This window comes from Mesitornis unicolor, unplaced genomic scaffold, assembly GCF_000695765.1.
Source record: "Mesitornis unicolor isolate BGI_N332 unplaced genomic scaffold, ASM69576v1 scaffold42756, whole genome shotgun sequence".
Classification (NCBI taxonomy): domain Eukaryota; kingdom Metazoa; phylum Chordata; class Aves; order Mesitornithiformes; family Mesitornithidae; genus Mesitornis; species Mesitornis unicolor.
In genome coordinates, this window is record NW_010189724.1 from 13,590 (window position 1) to 32,375 (window position 18,786).

General features: G+C 40.4%; 1 protein-coding gene across 1 annotated transcript in view; it reads left to right on the forward strand.

Annotated features, from left to right (window-relative positions):
* The first annotated feature begins 5,313 nt into the window (after window positions 1–5,313).
* The window catches only part of MET (MET proto-oncogene, receptor tyrosine kinase), a 69,472-nt gene continuing 55,999 nt past the window's right edge, over window positions 5,314–18,786 (forward strand). Inside the window, exon 1 of the mRNA XM_010186169.1 lies at window positions 5,314–6,522. Within this exon, the coding sequence (XP_010184471.1) occupies window positions 5,317–6,522 (1,206 nt within the window). The 5' untranslated portion in view covers window positions 5,314–5,316. The remainder of the gene's footprint in view (window positions 6,523–18,786) is intronic.

Consider the following 18,786-nt stretch of genomic DNA (forward strand, 5'->3'; position numbering starts at 1 on the left):
CAGATCAGTTGAACTGCTAATGAAAGCAGTTTCTTCTGACACACACGACTGCACTGGATACACAGAGGTTTTAGTTAATGGTAGATCCTCCAGCAATTGCCTGGGCTGTGCCCTGCCCACCCATTCTTCACCATCAGCTGTCTGCATGCACACACGCCTCTTGGAGTACCAGAGAAACCTCCAAGCTCTGTTATGAATGAATTTATGACCTAAAGCACCACTACCAAGTCCTGTGACTCTATGCACTAGGAAAATGCATCATGTCACTGTACATACATATCACACTGCAGGAAAGTTATGTTCCCATCCTAGTCAGGATGAGTAACCTAAACTAGAGTTAAAATAATACTAAAGATGAGGGAACGTGGATTTTTAACTCAGATTAGCCATTTGAATTCAACTCAAGGATCATTTTAGTTAGTAGCTGATTTAATCTCTCAAATTTCCTTGTTCTCTCGGTTGTTTTAACTCAAGGTATCTAATTCAGGTTAGCAATTCTGACTGAAGAACATTTTTAATCTGTGGACAACAGAAAAAACAGGTTAAGCTCAGTAAGTATTTTACATATAACCAATCTTGTCTGCAGATGCAATTGGTTAATTGAAGAGTCTGATGAAGACACGGCCACTGTGAGCTTAGTCTGTTGAACCTGATGCCAGTGCTGTGACAGATTTGCAACAAGAGATTAAAGTTGGATGGATGGAGCTGTTACCATTTCTCCTGCTCCTTTGCCCTGTCCTGTTAAATGATGCTACTGTCTCCGTGGCAGGGCATCTGATCCACAGGGAATCAGGTCCTGAACTGGAACGGATTTCAGTCCAGGACACCAAAACAAACTGAACTCTCAGGAGCAGTAATCACTATGGTTATCCTGTATAAATTTGCCACTGTGAGTCGGTCAGAGCCCAGAGTAAAAAGATATGCTATCCCACTGGAAAAATTATGAAACTGTACCATTAAGTATTTCCTTAAAGAGGGGAAAAGGCTACTATTTGCTGACAACAGAGTTTTTAAAATATGAATCGACATGGCTCTGTTGTTTCCTAATCTGAACTGACCTATCTCAGAACTAATTGAGTTCTTGTACAAACATGCTCTAATTGGGATACATAGGACCCTGTAAATTTCTTTTCTGTAATAAAGAAAGGAAAAATGAGACGCCCCAACCAACCTACAAAACGCTTGCTCTTGTATCAGCATGTTGTCTTAGCTTGTGCAGATCCATGGAGTGCTTTGAGTTGCAATGAGGGCTAGGAAAACAAGCATGCCTGTGTTTTCTGGCTTCCTTGCATATGACAGCTTAAAGATTATTCCACAATAAGGCCAGGCGTGACTTGTCAGTATGGTGGCAAACAGCATGAAGAAGAGACATGATGTTCAATATTTACAAATTATCATTCAGGCCATAATTAGGGAGAATGAAACTTGAAGGAAGAAGACTGCCATTGGGAAGCCATTAATGGTACACAAACACTCAAGACCAAGCCTGGTGGGAAGCATCAGCCATAGCATTTGAGGTTGCCAGGCATGCTAATATGACACATCATTAGTAGCCATTTGCAATGGTTGACCAAAATCCATTTTCTCATCAGTTATACAAGCTAGTGACTGCTGAGGGATAGAAAAATGAGCACATCATGACACAGGCTTTGAAAATACCTCTTACAAAAGAAATAATCCATCCACAGCTATTGCTTGCTGATGGTTATCACAGGCCAAAGCTTACAAGTCAGCTGTAGACACATGAAAGACACACTGACACACAAGTCATGGGGAGGTCACAAAAAAGGGAACAGGATCCATCATTCAAACCAAGCAGAGAAACAAAGGGATTACTTGTTTTCCTTTTGCAACTGATAGGCAAGTTCTTTGACCTGTATTCAAAAAGTGTATCTATAGACTAAGTATTTTGGTTTTAAATGAGCAAAACTCTTCAAGTGCTTAAGTTCAACTGAAATCACATTTGAGTATGTGCTAAGGAGAACCAGGACTACTGGACCTTTTAAGAAAGATGGGACTGAATTTTTAATTTTCCTGAGTTTTCCTACTTCTTCAGTAGGTATTTGTGTAAAGTGTGTTAGCATAGACCTGGTCTGGAGGTTACAAAAACCAACCCTGTGCTGCAGGCTGCAGCAGTGGAATAGAGTAAGAGCCTGGATCAAATACAGATAAAAAGAGGCACAAAATGTCATGGGAGTCTCACTGAGGAGCAGTGGAGTATATATGATGTGTGGACTGTGAAAAAAACAAATGCCTAAAAAACCGAGTTGCTCACTGTACTCTTCACATAACTCCTATGTCCTTTCTAAGTTATAAATGTCTCACAGTAGACCATGTGTCTTCTGAATTCAGGCATCTTGAGGAAAGATATACAGCATGCTGGAGACATGCATTGTGGGCAGCCATCTTCCCTAGAGCTGCCCGTAAATCTGAGCCTCAGCTCCCCATAGGTGGGAATCAGCAGATTTCTGTCTGAGAGGATGCTTTATACAGCTAAAAAGCATGCAAAGGAAGACACAATGATGGAGCTCAAATACAAGAGCAAAGATGACTTGGTTTTCATTTATTGCTTATATTTTCCTTCCTGCAATGGTGCAATACCGTACCTGTTATTCCTGGCATCGTTTGCATTACACTGAATCCTGCCCTTGCTCTTGCTTTTATGCTCTTTGCTTTAAATCTCATTTGCTAAAGGAGTCTAAGGAGAAATTTTCTGTCTCCAGAGCACAGATTCAAATCAGTGTTGTTTCACTGGCAGAATAGCCTATCCAAAGATACTGGCCTCACATCCCAAGATGTGGTTAGAGAGAAAGAATCAGTCAGGCGGTATTTATGGCTCTAAATCCCTCTGCAGTGCACACTGGTATTTACTGTTGAACAGCTAAGGATCCTCTTTTTCAGACACTGGAAGAACGGGGAGGATTGTAAACTGAAAACTGTGGGGTTTACTGGGTGGGAAGTCTGTTTGGGAACACATTAAAGCAAGAACATAACGCGGAATATATTGCAACACCGTAGGTACCTGTCAAGTTACCTTGCATCTTTTTGCCTGTATTGGTGGTCGGTCAGCCCCATCCTCATATAAGGGTTGTCCCACCTATTGCTTTCTGTCTCCACTGCAGTGCCACCTCTGTTCTGTGGGTTTACACTCGCTGTGGTAAACAGCATACCTGCCTCCGCGTTGTGTCAGAAATAGAGCACTTTTGGAATTTTCTGCTTAATCTGGTATTTGTCAGAACGCGTTGACGCATCAGGAGTGAATCTGCAGGAACTTATCAGTTTTAGCGGTTCCTCAGGTGGAAGCACTGACTGGAAGGCGCTGGTCAGTTGGACCAGGCTCCCACTACTCCCATTGCAGGGACCTTGGCTGGGCACTGGCAAGGCAGGGACATGAACAGGGTTGTTCTTGGATTGGGTGTGACTTCTGGGTGTTTCAAACAAACTCTGAAAGCTCTTGGATTCATCCCAGCACAGAGCAGGAAAAAATCTGTAATTGTAAGAAATTTCAGAGGATGAGAAAGCAGTTTCCTCTCCTATATAATATAGAAATCAGCACTCTGTGTACTGGGGATATTTTCTAATTATAGCAATAGCCCCACTTTTTTTTTCCTGTTCTTTTTCTTCTAAACTTAAATGCATGTTTGATTTGTTCCCAGGATTCTGTTATCATTAATTAATATCAGAAAGTATTGATTTGAGGGAAGATCTTCATTTCTCAATACCCAAAGTGTGGCTTGTTCTTACCAGCTAATACTTGCAAATAGTCTGTGTTTGTGATTTTTATCCCCAGCTCTTGATCATGTTTCTTATCAGATAACAGGGAGGAAGAACAATTCTTTGTTTCCAAAACCTGTTATTTTATGTAATTAATGAGGTAAGCCACAGGAAGAGTTCAGTGGATGCTGAAATAAAATGTCACAAGGAATGCGGGGGAATTATTGGTGGATTGTTTCCACCAATCTAGTGAAAACACTGAATTTATACACAGCTGAAACAATTCTGGTCTATAGTCATCTTTCCATTTTATGTAAAGTCTTAATGAAATAAAAAGTCAAGGCAGAGCTCCTGGTTCCTATTATTAATTTGTAGTTTTCAAGATTGCCTACTTAAATTTCTCTCAGTGGTCATAAGCATTTCTCTGTTAGCAAAAATGGCTTAACTATAGCCAAACCCTAAGTATTTTCCCAAAGTATGTGATCATATTGCTGGTAGAATGCATAATAGTTTTCTCCATGAAGAAGCTAAATTTGGCTTAACAACTGTGTCATGGCATTAACAGAAAATGTCTGGTGTGACAGGGCATAGCATGGACCCTGTGCCGAAATGCTCATAACCACAGTTCATTTAATTGATCTTCCGAGGGGGTGAAATATCACACTAGTCATCTGCCTTTGGTTTTTCAAGCCACATCAAACAATCGCGTGGAGAAGTGGAAAAAAAAGAGGAAAGTGCTAGGTTTTTTTATTTCATCAGTTAATGGCTGTAGGTCACTTGATACCCCTTTGTTTACAACACAGTGATATGCCTGTATCTTGTAAAGGTTCACCAGAGTGACTTACTGCTGTGGTGCAGGGCTGAAAATAAAACTTGCACATGCCAGGCACCACATGATGCATAAAATATTTTAACAGTATATTACAAAACCTTGTCAACACTATGGAAAATGACTATTCCAAGAAGTAGAGCTGGCTGAAAAACACCCATTCTTTTTCCAAAATGGGCCCTTATGAAAGGCAGTGATTTGGGGAGCTGGAGAGAAGAGAGAGGGGTTTCTTCATTTGGTCTGGTGGAGAAAAGTCTCTTCCTTGGTTAGTCAGAAATGTCAGCAGAATAAAAGAGAAGCCTGCTTCCAGCTCAAATCTTCACTTTATTTTATGTTTTTCCTATTTCTGATTTTTGAGCAGTGATGGTAAGAACCAGCTCAGCCCTTTAAGGAACTTCCTTTGTGTGCAGTTGTGTCCTGAGCAGATTTGCTGTCAGCTACCTAGGCACCATCTTGCTCTAAACTGTAGCAGTCAGCTGGTTTAACGCCAATGTGGAAGGAGTCATCTCTCTTCTGGTGCTGTACAACACACCGAGAGGTCTTGCAAAATTCATCATAAGAAGATCCTTCTGCGGATTGTTGTGAAAGCAGGGAAATGGGTACCCACAAAGAAGAGTAATCAGAGCAGTTTCTAGCACAAGACTATTAATGACTGACACTTAGACTGAAATAGCTCGGCCTAGAAACAGATTTCTGTTGACTGATAAACTGGTGTTTTAGTATATGAAATGTAAACACTATTTCCTTTAAATATATTTTGACAGATTAAATCTATGACAATGAAGCCTTTTACTGCATATCCTTCTGGGTTTATTGCATTCCTGTTTGCCTTGCTGCAGAGGAGCCATGGACAATGCAAAGAAGCAGCTAAAAAATCTGAGATGAATTTGACTGTAAAATATGATCTTCCTAACTTCATTGCAGAAACACCAATTCAGAATGTAGTTTTATACAAGCATCATGTTTATATTGGAGCAGTCAACAAGATTTATGTACTAAATGAAACGCTCCAGAACATTTCTGTGTACAAGACTGGGCCTGTTTTGGAGAACCCTGACTGCACACCATGCAAAGACTGCAGAGATAAAGCCAATTTATCTAACAGCGTGTGGAAGGATAATGTCAACATGGCGCTGCTGTTGGAAACTTATTATGATGATCAGCTCATCAGCTGTGGTAGTGTATCCAGAGGCGTCTGCCACCGTCACATCATTCACCCTAACAACCCCGCGGACATCAGGAGCGAGGTGCACTGCATGTATTCACCCCGGGTGGATGGAGAAGCAGATACTTGTCCTGACTGTGTTGTAAGCACTTTAGGAACCAAAGTTTTGGTAACTGAAAAGGACAGGTTTGTCAACTTCTTTGTTGGAAATACTGTGACATCTACATTTCAGCCTCCTCATGTGCTGCATTCAATATCGGTTAGAAGATTGAAAGAAACACAGGATGGCTTTGAATTTCTCACAGATCAGTCTTATATAGATATCCTCCCTCAGTTCCGCGACACGTATCCCATTAGGTATGTCCATGCCTTTGAAAATGATCACTTTGTCTATTTTCTGACTGTCCAGAGGGAATCTCTCGACTCCCAGGCTTTTCACACTAGAATTATCCGCTTCTGCACTTTAGACTCAGAGATGCGTTCTTACATGGAAATGCCCCTTGAGTGTATTTTTACCGAAAAGCGGAGGAGGAGGTCCATCCGAAAAGAGGTATTCAACATTTTGCAGGCTGCCTACGTAAGCAAGCCAGGTGCATCTCTAGCCCATGAAATGGGCCTTGGGTTGAACGACGATATTCTCTACGGTGTTTTTGCACAAAGCAAACCAGACTCTTCCGAACCAACGAACAGATCTGCTGTCTGCGCCGTCTCCGTGCGAACCATCAACGAGTTCTTCAACAAGATTGTCAACAAGCAGAACATGAAATGTCTCCAGCACTTTTACGGGAAAGAGAGCAAGTACTGCTTGAACACAGTAAGTGACAATTAATTTGTTACATTTTGGGACTTCCATTTTCTCTTTCTCTACTCCATTGCAAGGTAGCCATCCCCTTAGTTTCAGTTACAAAATGTAAGTCCCTGATCTTTTCAGATTCTTTGGCATTTCTGATGATTCATCTCTGTAAGGATTAGTTCCTGTAAATTGACTATGAAAATCACTGAGGTCCTTATGGTGCTAAGAAAGTATTAGTGGAACTGAGAAAAATATTTTTTGTTTACTTTATTTGTAAGTAATTATTTTTGTAAGTAATTATTTTTTTGCGTTCTTGAGAGACTGTGATGCAGATAAATGGAACATTAGGCAGTTACTTCTTTCAGTGTCTCAAAAAAGTATTCATTAACATTCATATCCATGTGCACTGAGGAGTCCCTGAAAATATCACTCATATTTTAGACTGTGTTAAGGCTGAATCACTGCCCTCTTTAGAAAAAAATTAAAGAGTTGGATTGGAACATGCTGTGAAGAGCCAGATTGTAATACAATTACTCATGCTTGATACATAAATGGTCCCACTGAAGTCCATTTTCTTAATGAAAGAAGTGTCTATGAAAAGTGTATCTGAAAGAGGATATGGATAGTCTCAAGTGGGATGGTTGCCACTCTGTACACTGTGTGTTCAGGTGGTTGCTGTTCTCCAACCATCTGAAATACTGTGAGTGAAGGAAGCACAGAAGTTATTTCTTCCCTTCTGGCTGGTGTCAGCTCTTATAAAGGAAATACAGAATCTGGAAATCAAGTACTTTTAAGATTTCTTTTGAAACACAAAATGTTAGAGGTTTTAATTGTTCCTGCTTATGCAGCAGGGCCTTAAATGTAATCTCTGGGAAGCTTTCTTTTCTCAAATACAAGAAAACCAGAGCTCAGAGGTGGCATGCTGTCCTTTAGCAGAGAGCGGTGCCAGAGCCATTAGGATGGGACTCTGCTCAGCCTCATGAGCCAGGATGAGGCCTGTGTCAGTACGGAGCAACAGCTCAAACTGCGTTTGGGGCCAGATGGGATGTGTCATGCCCCATTGCTGGGATTGCTTCTGGTAAGAGTGGGAGCCACAGGCTTTCACCAGCTCTATACCACCAGAGTCCTCCTCAGCCCAGCTGCCCACCACAGGGCATCAGGACAGGACGGTGGCACATGCCCTGTGTTGGAGATGGGAGCCTCTTGCATGAAAGAGAAGGGCTGCTCTTCACTGCCAGGGTGAGACAGGGACGGTCTGGGGAGAAGCAGCCATTACAGAGCTGCTGTGGCTTCTCCTCATTGCAGGAATGTGCTCAGAGGTGGGGTCCAAGCCCGTCTGAGCATATCACAACAGCCTTGGCATTCGGGGGACAAGTGCTTATCACAGGCTTCAGGTGTCCCACACAGATGTAAGCATTGCCAGTGGATGCTGATACAGCAACCATAGCAGATGTAGTGTTTTATTCCCTTTTTTTTAGGGGGAAAGGCAATTTTCAGGAACTAAAAGGAAGTTAGAAATCATTTAACACAGTAACTTTTTACCTTTCTTCACTGTGCTACTGCTGTCCTAATTTTTTGTTTCAGGTCTTAATATCCTTTCTTTTTTTTTTTTTTACATTTTTCAGTTCGTTTTTAACAATGAAGATTGTTCTTCTCTGAAATCTGAAATAACTTTTTTTTTTCCTTATTCCTGGGGCATTTTATTTGTGAGAGACTGTCTTTAAAGCTTGTGGCCTTTAACTTGTCTCATTCTGTTCTTGCCTATACACCTGTTTCATAAGGTGATCTTTTCATAGCAAAGTATACCATTAAAATATTGACAGAATAATTTGCCACTTTTCACATGCTGGGAAGTACTTTCCAGTTTCAAAAGCTTTTCCAGAGTCTGCTGCTGCTTTGCATATCAGAACTGAATGTCTTATACTGCAGACGGTTTATTATAGCTGCCCATTTTCAAGAAATGTCATCAGAACTCTTGATTTCTGCTACATTAAATTGATAAAGGGAAAAATGTTTCTGTGATTTTTTGTGGTTCCTTTAAATGGCATAAAGGCAGTCAGAAATTTCTGTCCTCATTGTTTGCTTAACACTGAAATATCTAGACTCAAGCTTTGCTGTTCCGTTTCCTTTGCTTTATTCCAGAGGACTCATTAAGACTCCAATGAAAAGTGTCCTGTGAGGTTTTTTTGGGTTTCAGTTGGCCAAGAAGTGTGGCAAGAATTTGCCAGGCATCCTTTATACGCTTGTTCTTCTCAGGTGTATAAAATAGACCTGTAAGGTTGGAAGGTGAGGGAAGGGAAGGAGCAGGCAGAAGAAGGAAAGCCCATCATATCTAATGCTTGTATCAGGAATGTCAACTCTGGTCTTCCTTGATTTTGCTGTAGATAAAATAATAATAATTAAAAAAAAGAATCCTGAACCCATCAACTCTTCTTAGGCCCTTTTTTGTACATCATAAAAATGTAAATGAGGGCATAACCCATTTTTTCCCCTTTGCAAGTCACCTTCAACTTAAAAGAAAGCTTTTATAAACTCTGAGTTTGTCACAGTTTATTCTGGCAAAATTCAAAACTTGGTTTTTGTAATATAGCCAAGATGATCTTTCTCTTTGATGTTGAAAGAATGAAACCACAGACCACTGATGCAAGCGAAAGGCACTGACCACTGTGAGATTAAGTCATAGGACAGTGAAAACAGTAGAGCAGTGAATATGGTATACCACTAACTTCAACATTAAAAAGAAAAATGAGCCTTCAGCAATGTTTGCAAGGGAGTGCTATCTGATAATTTACAGTTAGAGTCTGATTGATAAGGGCCATTTCATGTTATGAAAAAGAGTCCCCCAAGACAATTGTACATTATTTTGTTGGACTTTAGGTAGTCCATCTTTTTAAGTGGCTGTCCCTCAGGACTGTTTAGTCTGAGGCTGCTAAAGGTAGAATTAGACCAAACTAAACTAGAATAAAATGTCCAAAACACTTCCTCAACTTATTCTTCTCAGATCTGAAAAAAATATTTCAACTCATCTTGATGTGGTTGACAAAATTGGTTAGTTTTTTTAGCCTTGTTTCCAAAGGAATAAAGTTTATGCGGTCAGGCTATTGTATTCCTGTCTTTCTGTTAGTTGTCCTTACAACCTCCACAATAAGTAATCTTAAAGATGTGAATCCTGGTGTGAGCACAGAGACAGATCCAATATATGCTCAGGCTGTGGAAACTGATGAAGTGTAAGGAGCCCCTTTATAAACATCAGAAGGACTCACAGGGACCAAAGCAGATATTGCTCACCCATGGGAAAAGTCTCCGTCAGAGCTTAGTTGGGCAGCAAAGTCAACCAACCACAAGATATAAATCCAGACACGACTGTGCTTCACCTATACCGGTGCTCATGGAAAACTTTATAAAATCAAAATAAAGCATTTCCAGTTGTGTTTAAGTGAAATACATAATAAGCCAAAGCCCAGACTTATTGAAGTCAGGGCTAAGAAAAGTGAATCGGATGGCACATCTGATTGATACCAGATGTACCTCAGCAGAGCTGTGACCAGTTAGCACTTCCTAATAACTTCCTTTACTGAAGAGCTGGCTGCCACTTCAATGACAGCACGGAGGAAACAGAACTGGCTTTGAATTAAAAGAAAAATTTGGAGTCACAGTAAAGGGGTTTTATTGCCCAAATCAGGACAAGGATATCTGAAAGGTAGCTGCACTGGAAGGTTTTGAATCACTGTTCAGGAATGTCTTCACCCACAATGAAGAGAAAACTGGATGTATGCTTTTAGCAGAGTTTATTTGATCCCAGTTAGTCACTGTCAGCCCTGGTGTTGTTTTCCTCAAAGCAGAGGAGTACTTCGATGAGGAGACAAATGCTGCTTACTTCATTTGCAGACATAGTCCAATGGTGTTCACCTCTATCAAGGATTAAGTGTGATCCTTCTTTCCAAGTGAGGAAAATGTGTTGAGGAAAATGTCTTGACCATCTCAACTATACATTCCAATTGTCATTAGTTGGATCATGATCTTACGGGCTTTTTTTAGCCTTTCTGTGTCTCTTATATGCTAAACAATTGTGAGCCCAATTCTTCTCTGATACACAACTTCAATCACTATTGACTTCTATGGAAGAACACCTCTAAAAATGAAATCCAGATTCTGCTCTGTAAAGATCCTGTGGCTTTGTGTCTTCTATATGTAAGTTCAGGTGACAGCCTAAAGTACACCATCCACTTCACAGGAAAAAGACGCTTTTGCCATCATGTTCCCAACAAGTGTCCTAAAGCAAGAAAGCTGGTCGCCACTCCTGTCAAAGTGAAAGGCACAAACAGTTGGAAGAATGTGAAATGAAAACAAAAGATCACCAAAACAAAAGATAAAGTGAAAGTAAAATAAACACATGGTGATGCTGCTTTATTACCATTACACACATGATAGATGAGTAAAATTGGGTTATGCTTATATTGTAATAGAAGAAAATAATTGCTGCCTTTTATCAGGAAACCGCAAAGGCACTTATTGATCTGTCATCCTAAGGGTATGTCTAGGAACATTTAATAAAATAAACAGAGACAAATAACTCTTTTGAGGCCCTGTAACCATAATATCCCACACAATTTGGCTTAAATTTTTTTGGCAGGTTTAAAAATAACACCACATCTTTCTGATTAGGAAGGGTTGATGTGGCGCTTGTTAAGATAATCTCACAGCATGGAGGAAATGTTTTTTACATTGCAAGTAGAATGTGTCTCAATGTTTTTACTAAAAGTCAGGCACCAGGATCCATCAGATCAGTTGTCATTTATTCCTCTGGAAATACTGTATCAAATGGCAAACAGCACTCTGCCTGGGCACAAAGCCTGCTCCCATCCCTACAGATTTTGTGCAAGCTTCTCTATGCGCTCTGGCATCTCAGAAGAATAAATGAAGGACTAGGAGGTGGGCAGTGTGCACTGACACCCTTTAAACAGACTTAAACCATAGTAGTAAGGTGACAGGCTGCATCCACGTTCCTATTCTGTGCTCATTGCTCGTCTGCCAAAAACCCAAGGTCCCCGCTGAGCCCTGTACGGTGAAGTGCAAGGCAGGGTGTGCTCACCGCCCAGCACCTCTCCACCATTAGGTATGCAGTCATCTACCCACCTGGCTGTGCAAGACCTGACTCTGGCAAATAGCATGGCCTAAGGGATTGCAGGGAGAGTCTGAACTCCCATTAAGTTGGATATGAGGGAGGCATGGGTTGGGTATGGGTAGAGATACGGGTATGAGTGTGTGGAGAGTATGGTTATCTCAGTTCTGTCTCTGGGACCAGCCATGTGGATACTATCACAGGGCAGATCCCAAGAAAAAGGTAAGGCAGGGAAAAAGGCAGGTCAGGGAGTTTCTTTGGAAAGTGCTGCACCCTTCTGAGTGGTAGAGATCTTTGCAGGCCGGGAGCCATGGAGTCTGGGGGCTGACCTGTTAGTCCCTGCATGCTGCAAAAGCTACAGAGACTTTCCTTCTCCTGACATCCAGTTAGAGACCTGTCTCTGTCTGCCTCCCAGTGCTGCTGCCTGGTGTTTTATCATCATCTTGATGAAAGCTGGATTTCTCTGTGAAAAAGTAGCATCTGTTAAACTACTATTTTCTGCAAAGGGCACTGCTTTATCAGGCAGAGTTACTAATAATGTTCCATTTCCAGACTTTTTAATCAAATTCTTGCACTGAAGGCAGGGTTCCCTATTGGTTATTAGTGTTGAAGAGTGACTGTGCTGCCTTCCTCTGGAATTGCACAGAAATAATAATTTCAGGCAAAAAGTAATTTTATTACTTTTTAACATTAATACCTAGATTCTCTGGTCATGTGTTTTTTATGTTTCAGAGTTCCAGAAGGCCCTGAAATAACACTACAGTCTAGAACTGAGCACAGAATAATTTTCTTATGTAATTTAGCAAATTTGAAAACCTTTACAGTCCTACAAGAGATGGCTAAAATGTAGGCTGTGTTAGTGTTAAGAGTGTCAGTGTTAAGGACACTCACTAGAGATATGTAATACGCAGATCTAAGCCTCTTTTCCTGTGTCCAGACCAAATTCTAAGGCTCTTTTGCCCCAGGTTAAGTTCCTGTTCTTTCTCCTGAAAGATCTGCTTGGAATTCTTGAACAATTCTCAGATGTCCTAGAGAAAGGGAAGCTGATGCTGCAGTGCACTGCATGCAGATCTAAGTCCTGGATTCATCCCACCTGGCTTTGGTAGGTACTTGAGGCATCTGAATAAGCAATGAATTTTCGTCAGGTTCTGCCACTAAGCGATAAAGACCAATAAATCCTGACAAAGCAGGCATCTGCCTTTCAGCTCACTCAGCACCAGCCTTACCTCAGCAGTTTCTCTACTCACTCTGACTCAGGACCACATATTGCCATCATTATTGCTCACTAAAGCAACAGCAGGTCATTATTCAGGAGACTGTTGCGTTACTTGGACTTTCTAGGTGGCATGTAGGTTTCTGATCTCAGACAGCTTTTGCATCACAATGGAATTACTCCTCATTTCCACACATACAAGTGAAACCAGAGTCAAATCCCACAGTAAATTTAAAAAATAGTATTGCTGAAGAAGATCATCCATGGCATAAATGGCTCAGCAAGCAAGCGTATGTCACAAAGAAATATTACTTGCACTGTCTGTGGAGTGGATTAAAACAATGACACGTTAGAGGAGGAATCCTGGGGGAAGTGGTAATGAGAGCTTCATTTTTTAGGGCACATGTTACCCTGCCTTTATAAACAGCTTGTAGAAATTAGGTCAAATTGTGTGATTTTTCTCCTACTTTCTGGACTCCTTTCTGTCCCACACATCTTCCGCACCACTGTTTTGGCTAGATATGCACTTGTTGTGCAGTGTTATCTTGGAATAAGAGTCTCCTCACTCAGCATTATTTTTGGAAAAGTGGTGTACTTGGAATCCACAGCTTTTCTGTTTCCTCACAACTTCCATGTAAATAAGGACTTCTGTGAAAAATTCACCTAATGTACACTGCAAATGTACAGCAAAACTGCTTTTATCAACACATTTCCAATACAATATTTTCTTTCTTCAAAATGTGTAATTAATCAACACCTCTTCTTTGATAATCCGTATACTGAGTTAAATGTTAAATTAATATAAGGGAAATCAGCAAAATACGAAGATTACTTGGGTCCATTTTATCTGCTGAATCAATAGGATTTACTTAGTGCTAATGCACTAACCAGATTATGAGAACTAATGTAGCACTGTTCAATGACAAAAGCAAATAACTCTTTGAATGATCTTGACAATAGAACATGTAATCATCTTAATTTGTATTAACTAATTACATTTAACATGGATGTCTTTTTACTTATTACCTTAAGTGGAGCATCAGTACAGTAGCTTCCTTCTCCTCTTTCATTTTAGCAGTGAAGTGCATCAAAGCAACAAGTATTAAGTGTTAGTGGAATGATACTATGTAAAATTTCACATCAGTGGAGTTCTTTAAAGAGTCATAACAATTTGTGTAATCCTTCCATTGACTTCAGGGAGTTCTAGATCAAGTCCTTGAAGTTGAAAGTGTAGTTTAAAGGTAATTAATCCTTCAGTAATTCCCTCTAAATTGTTCCTTATTTTGCAACAAGTAGTATTTTGAATGTTGGTCTCCTGAGTAACTCAGATCGTGGGCAGTAGCAACACACTAGTGGCCACTGCGTAGTTAGGATTGCTTGATTGTGTCCATCTTAAAGGACTGTTTCCAATTGCTTGCTTTTTCTTCAAAGTTTTCTTTGCAGTTGACGTTTGAAAGATCTTTTTTTTCTCAGAAAGGGAACACACTTCTGCATTTTATAAAAAAAGATCTTTGAATTGCTTTCAAATACATAAGGACTAATGGGAAGAGAAGGAAGGAAGGGGGAAACAATTTTGTTTAAAACAGAAAGAGGAAAAAACTCTTTTACCTTTTAAAGTAAAGCTTCAGTGCCTTCAGAAGTTCTTGGAAACAGGAGAACCAAGTCCGCTGCCCCAGGCATGTTCAGTTCTCCATGAGCACTGGACTGGGTTCACAGCACCTACACCCTCAATGCGTTTTACATTGGTTGAGAAGAAACCAGAAGCACAGTGGATCTGCTTCTATGGGCATTGTTTAGCACACAAATTTTTGCCCATTGGTAACACGGTGCTCCATTGATTATTCTTCTTTCCCTTCCTTAGGATTACAAGAAGTGCTTGGTAATGGTGTCTGATGCTGCTGTGCAGAAACCTGTTTTACAAAGCACATAGCATTTTGAATACTGTGTTTTCAAATACCTCTCTCCCGTGATGTGATTTCTGAGTGGTTTCTGTTCTGCTTCCTAAGAACGTGGAGTTCTTTGTTTGACAAAATAGGACTTAGAAGAAAGAGAAATTACAGCATACCTAGTACCTATCACAACCGCATTAACATGGAAATGATCTTTCTGTGCTCTTGAGAGCACAGGTGGCATGCACACTGTGTATCCCCAGCAGTCTGCTCCAGTCTAGCTTCCATGTAGTCTCTACGGCAAATAATAGCTGATTCATCCATTTGGGATCTCTCTTTTTGAGAACTTACTGACCCTATCAATATGAATCTGTGGAATAGTTCAATAAAAAAGACCCAGTCTTGATATCAGTTCCTTGATAAAGGAAGTGAAATGAAAGAATGTGCATATAGTACAGTTTCGGTGCCAATAAGGAATGCTATTCACGTGCATTTGGCCTGCTATTGCAGAGTACCCATGACTAGTACCGATGTATGACCACCTTTGTGTAGTTACCCACAGTTGCTTCTCTTGAAAATGCAGTAGGAAGCTTTGGGAACTCACACTGCAGTTATGCAGACCCAGTGGGAGTGGAGTTCTGCTGTGGACAATGCAGTTGGTCATGTTGGCTAAAGCCAGCATGCTACATCCAAAGAATTTCTGTTTGTTGTGTTCTTCAGTTCTGGCTGGCTTCTCCTCTGCCTGTTGTACAGTGCTGGAGTTTGTTCACAGGAGGTTATTTTCTGGTCAGTTACTTCCAAAAAATAAATGTGTCCATATTTTTTCCATGTATCATCATTGAATGTGCTCATAACCATAAAGAATTCAGACACCCTGTGACAGTTTTGTATAGTGAGAACAATAAATGTGACTGTGAGTTTTTACAATTGCTAGTAGTAAAATCTTGTCCATTTCACAAACTGTCTGTCTTGCAAATTGAAGAGGAAGAAGATATTCCTCCATTATATCAGAGTAGAAGGTTACATATGTATTTCTCCTCCGTTGTGCTCTGTTCACTCTGGCCAACTGTGGCATGAAGCCAGGTGAGAAAGGAGTGGGGAGATAGTCCCTTTGCCAAGGGAACTGACAGAAGAAGGCATGAAGTGAACTTCTTAAATGTGCCAAAAGCCAGAAAGTTTGTCCTGGTTATTTGTCTCCTCTGTTCATTTTGTCAAAGAGCTATGAGTACAAGGATCTTCGTAGTCATCTCTAACTGAGCCCAGAATTAAAAAGATTGGTATGTGACAGCTGGGAATATTTATGAGGTTTATGAAATCTAAGGAGTTATTTCTTTCAAAGATAACAATGATAGACAGGACAAATTTATAATGCCCCTCACTTCTCTTCATATGGGACTGGGAAGGAGACGACACAGGTTCCTACCTCCAGCCCTCTAACAGACCTCCAACATGATGCTGATCAAGTCACTCATCCTCTTCTGGCAACACCCTGGCTTCACTGAGTTGTTGGGGCCAGAATTTCACTTCATGTATTTCACATAAACAGACACAGTGATCAAATGCACTTCTCACCAGAAGAGGAATACTGCAAATTACCCAAAAAATTGACATATATTACAGAACAGCAAAACTTTGTTAGCTACAAATACACAAGAGAAATCCAAGAGGAAAATCTGATAAAGCTCTTCTGTTTTCCTCAGTCACTCTTCCTGTTTAGCCTGTAGTACACATAAATTCTTCAGCATTATGTCCTTGATTCCAGTAGGACACACTCCTGAAAAATGCAGTTTATTATTCATCTCAATTCACTGACCTCCACAACAGAAGAGATAAGCAACTATTTTGGACATTTCCCAAATGATTTCAGACCACTCCATTTTTAATCAGCTTGGGAATCAATTTATTATGTAGAATCATCTACTCATTCCCTTTATAGTGCGTGTGTATGTATATATATATATATATATATATTCTTTGAAGAAGGGTTTTTGCCATTGCCAGATATCAGGGTGCAGCCCATTCAGCAGCAGCTCATTTCCCCTTGTTCTACGTTCTACCATAGAAATGCTCAAAGGAGAAAAGTCAGCACTTCTGGGTGACCAGTTCTCTTGAGGAAGACTCCCAGGATCCATAGCAGAAAACAAAAGTTGATACTTAGGAATTTGATTCCTGACAGCATACAAGTTAAAAGTCATTTACGCAAACCAGGAGGAAATAAGGCTCCTGTCTATTCCCATTTTACTTGAGCTCTCCTTCCTAATTGCAGTATTTTACAATTGACAGTACAAATTTTACTTAGTTACGTTCAGACCATTTCTCCAGTTTGTCAAATTAAATTTTAATTTTGTCCTCAAAATTGCTCACAAGACAGTATGAGATGTTCTGCAGTGTTTAAGTCATTAATTTCTAGCTTATTCAAGGCATTAAACATAATATCAAGATATTACACATAATATAACTTTCTAATTAAGCACTGCACTTAAATAAGAAGAACAGATTTTGGCCAGCCCTAGGAGGATGAGCCTGAAGGAATGTTTCTCCAAATTGCAGTTGCTGCAAATAACAAGAAAACTCACAAGAAGTTTTTGGTTAAAATTTTGATTCTTTTTTTTCTTTGAATTTAGCTATTCAGACTAGAGAGTAGACTGTGATCGGTTCTGACACTGTCCTAACTGGGTATTGTTTTTTAGATTTTCATCAGTGGCTTTAAGATTTCCTCCCTGCTTTGCACTTTTGGCTTCAAATATACAACTCTGTCCGAAATATAATTTCTATGCTCACTGAATGTGATGTGTAGATCATCAGTTAACTACACAGCTAACTAACAGTTAGCTCCTGATAGCCCAGCTAAAAGATGTCCAGAGACTTTTTTGGCACGTTCATCTTATGTGGACTGAATCCAGTATAAATTCTGAAACACAGCAACTTCCCCTATGAACAAATAAGATGGTTTTGGTTATCTCCTACACTTTTGCACACAGCCGAAAGACGGGGCTTGCCCACACCTTGCATTCCAGTGGCACACCTACACCAGCTTCACAAAGCCCTCGCTATGAATCATAGGCACAGTTGGCACCTCTCGTCCTACTAAAAGAGCGATATGGCCCAACCCAAGCACTTACCCGCTCTCTAATCGTCCATTTCAATAGTTGTGTGATTTGTCACTGGAACTTGGCATAATATCCAGAGTGCATCATCTGACATCAGTTATTTTTCCACATTGACAGCCAAATGGTTACTTACGTGCATACTGAGAGGGAGGGAGGGAGGGAGAGAATCAGGCTTCAAAGAGTTAATTTAAAGCAGCTTCTCTGCTGAAGTTTGCTGTGTTATCAATCTTTCTTTAGTTTTCTAAGTAGCCTTTTAATCTCTGTATTTCTACTCAAAAGATCAAAGCCTTCCTATTTCTTAAACAGCTAACCTTACATTATGGTTAATCCATGAAGCGCCAGGTTTTGTAAGAGAGCCATATGTGGAACAATCTGCAGGTTCTTGGGCAGATACCCCAAATTATGACATCTCTGAGGAAGGCCAAGCTGACTTTGTGGCCAAGCTGACTTCGGGGAAGCTGGGAAGGGTGTTGGGGTAAGGAGGAAGATCTAGCCACTTCTTAAAAAGCGCTTGAGCAGGGTTTCATGAGGCATGTCAGGATGTTCAAATTGTGTTGAGATGACTGCATAGGAGGAAGTACTTTTCTGAGGTTTGCACAGAAAAATCTTGCCCCAAAGTCATTTGCTCATGGTAAAAAAGGAGTTACAGCAAAGAGCAGAGATCCCAATTTGGGGGAGGGTAAATTCAGAAATCTGCCTTATTTCAAAAAGCACGAAAACTGTACATCTTTCTGCGCTTGAGCCATTCATACTCAGTGTATGAGTAATCTTAGCACAGATGTTTCAGAAATAGTTTTAGACTGGATATGAGTGCAAAAGAATAAAGCTTTTAGCTTGTTTGGTGGCCAAAGCAAAGCTAAATTTGTCCCTGTTTGATGACTTAACCCAGTCAAATACTGGGTTAAAAACATTTGAAGTGTATTCAGTGAATGTTCAGTGTGCCTAGTGCAA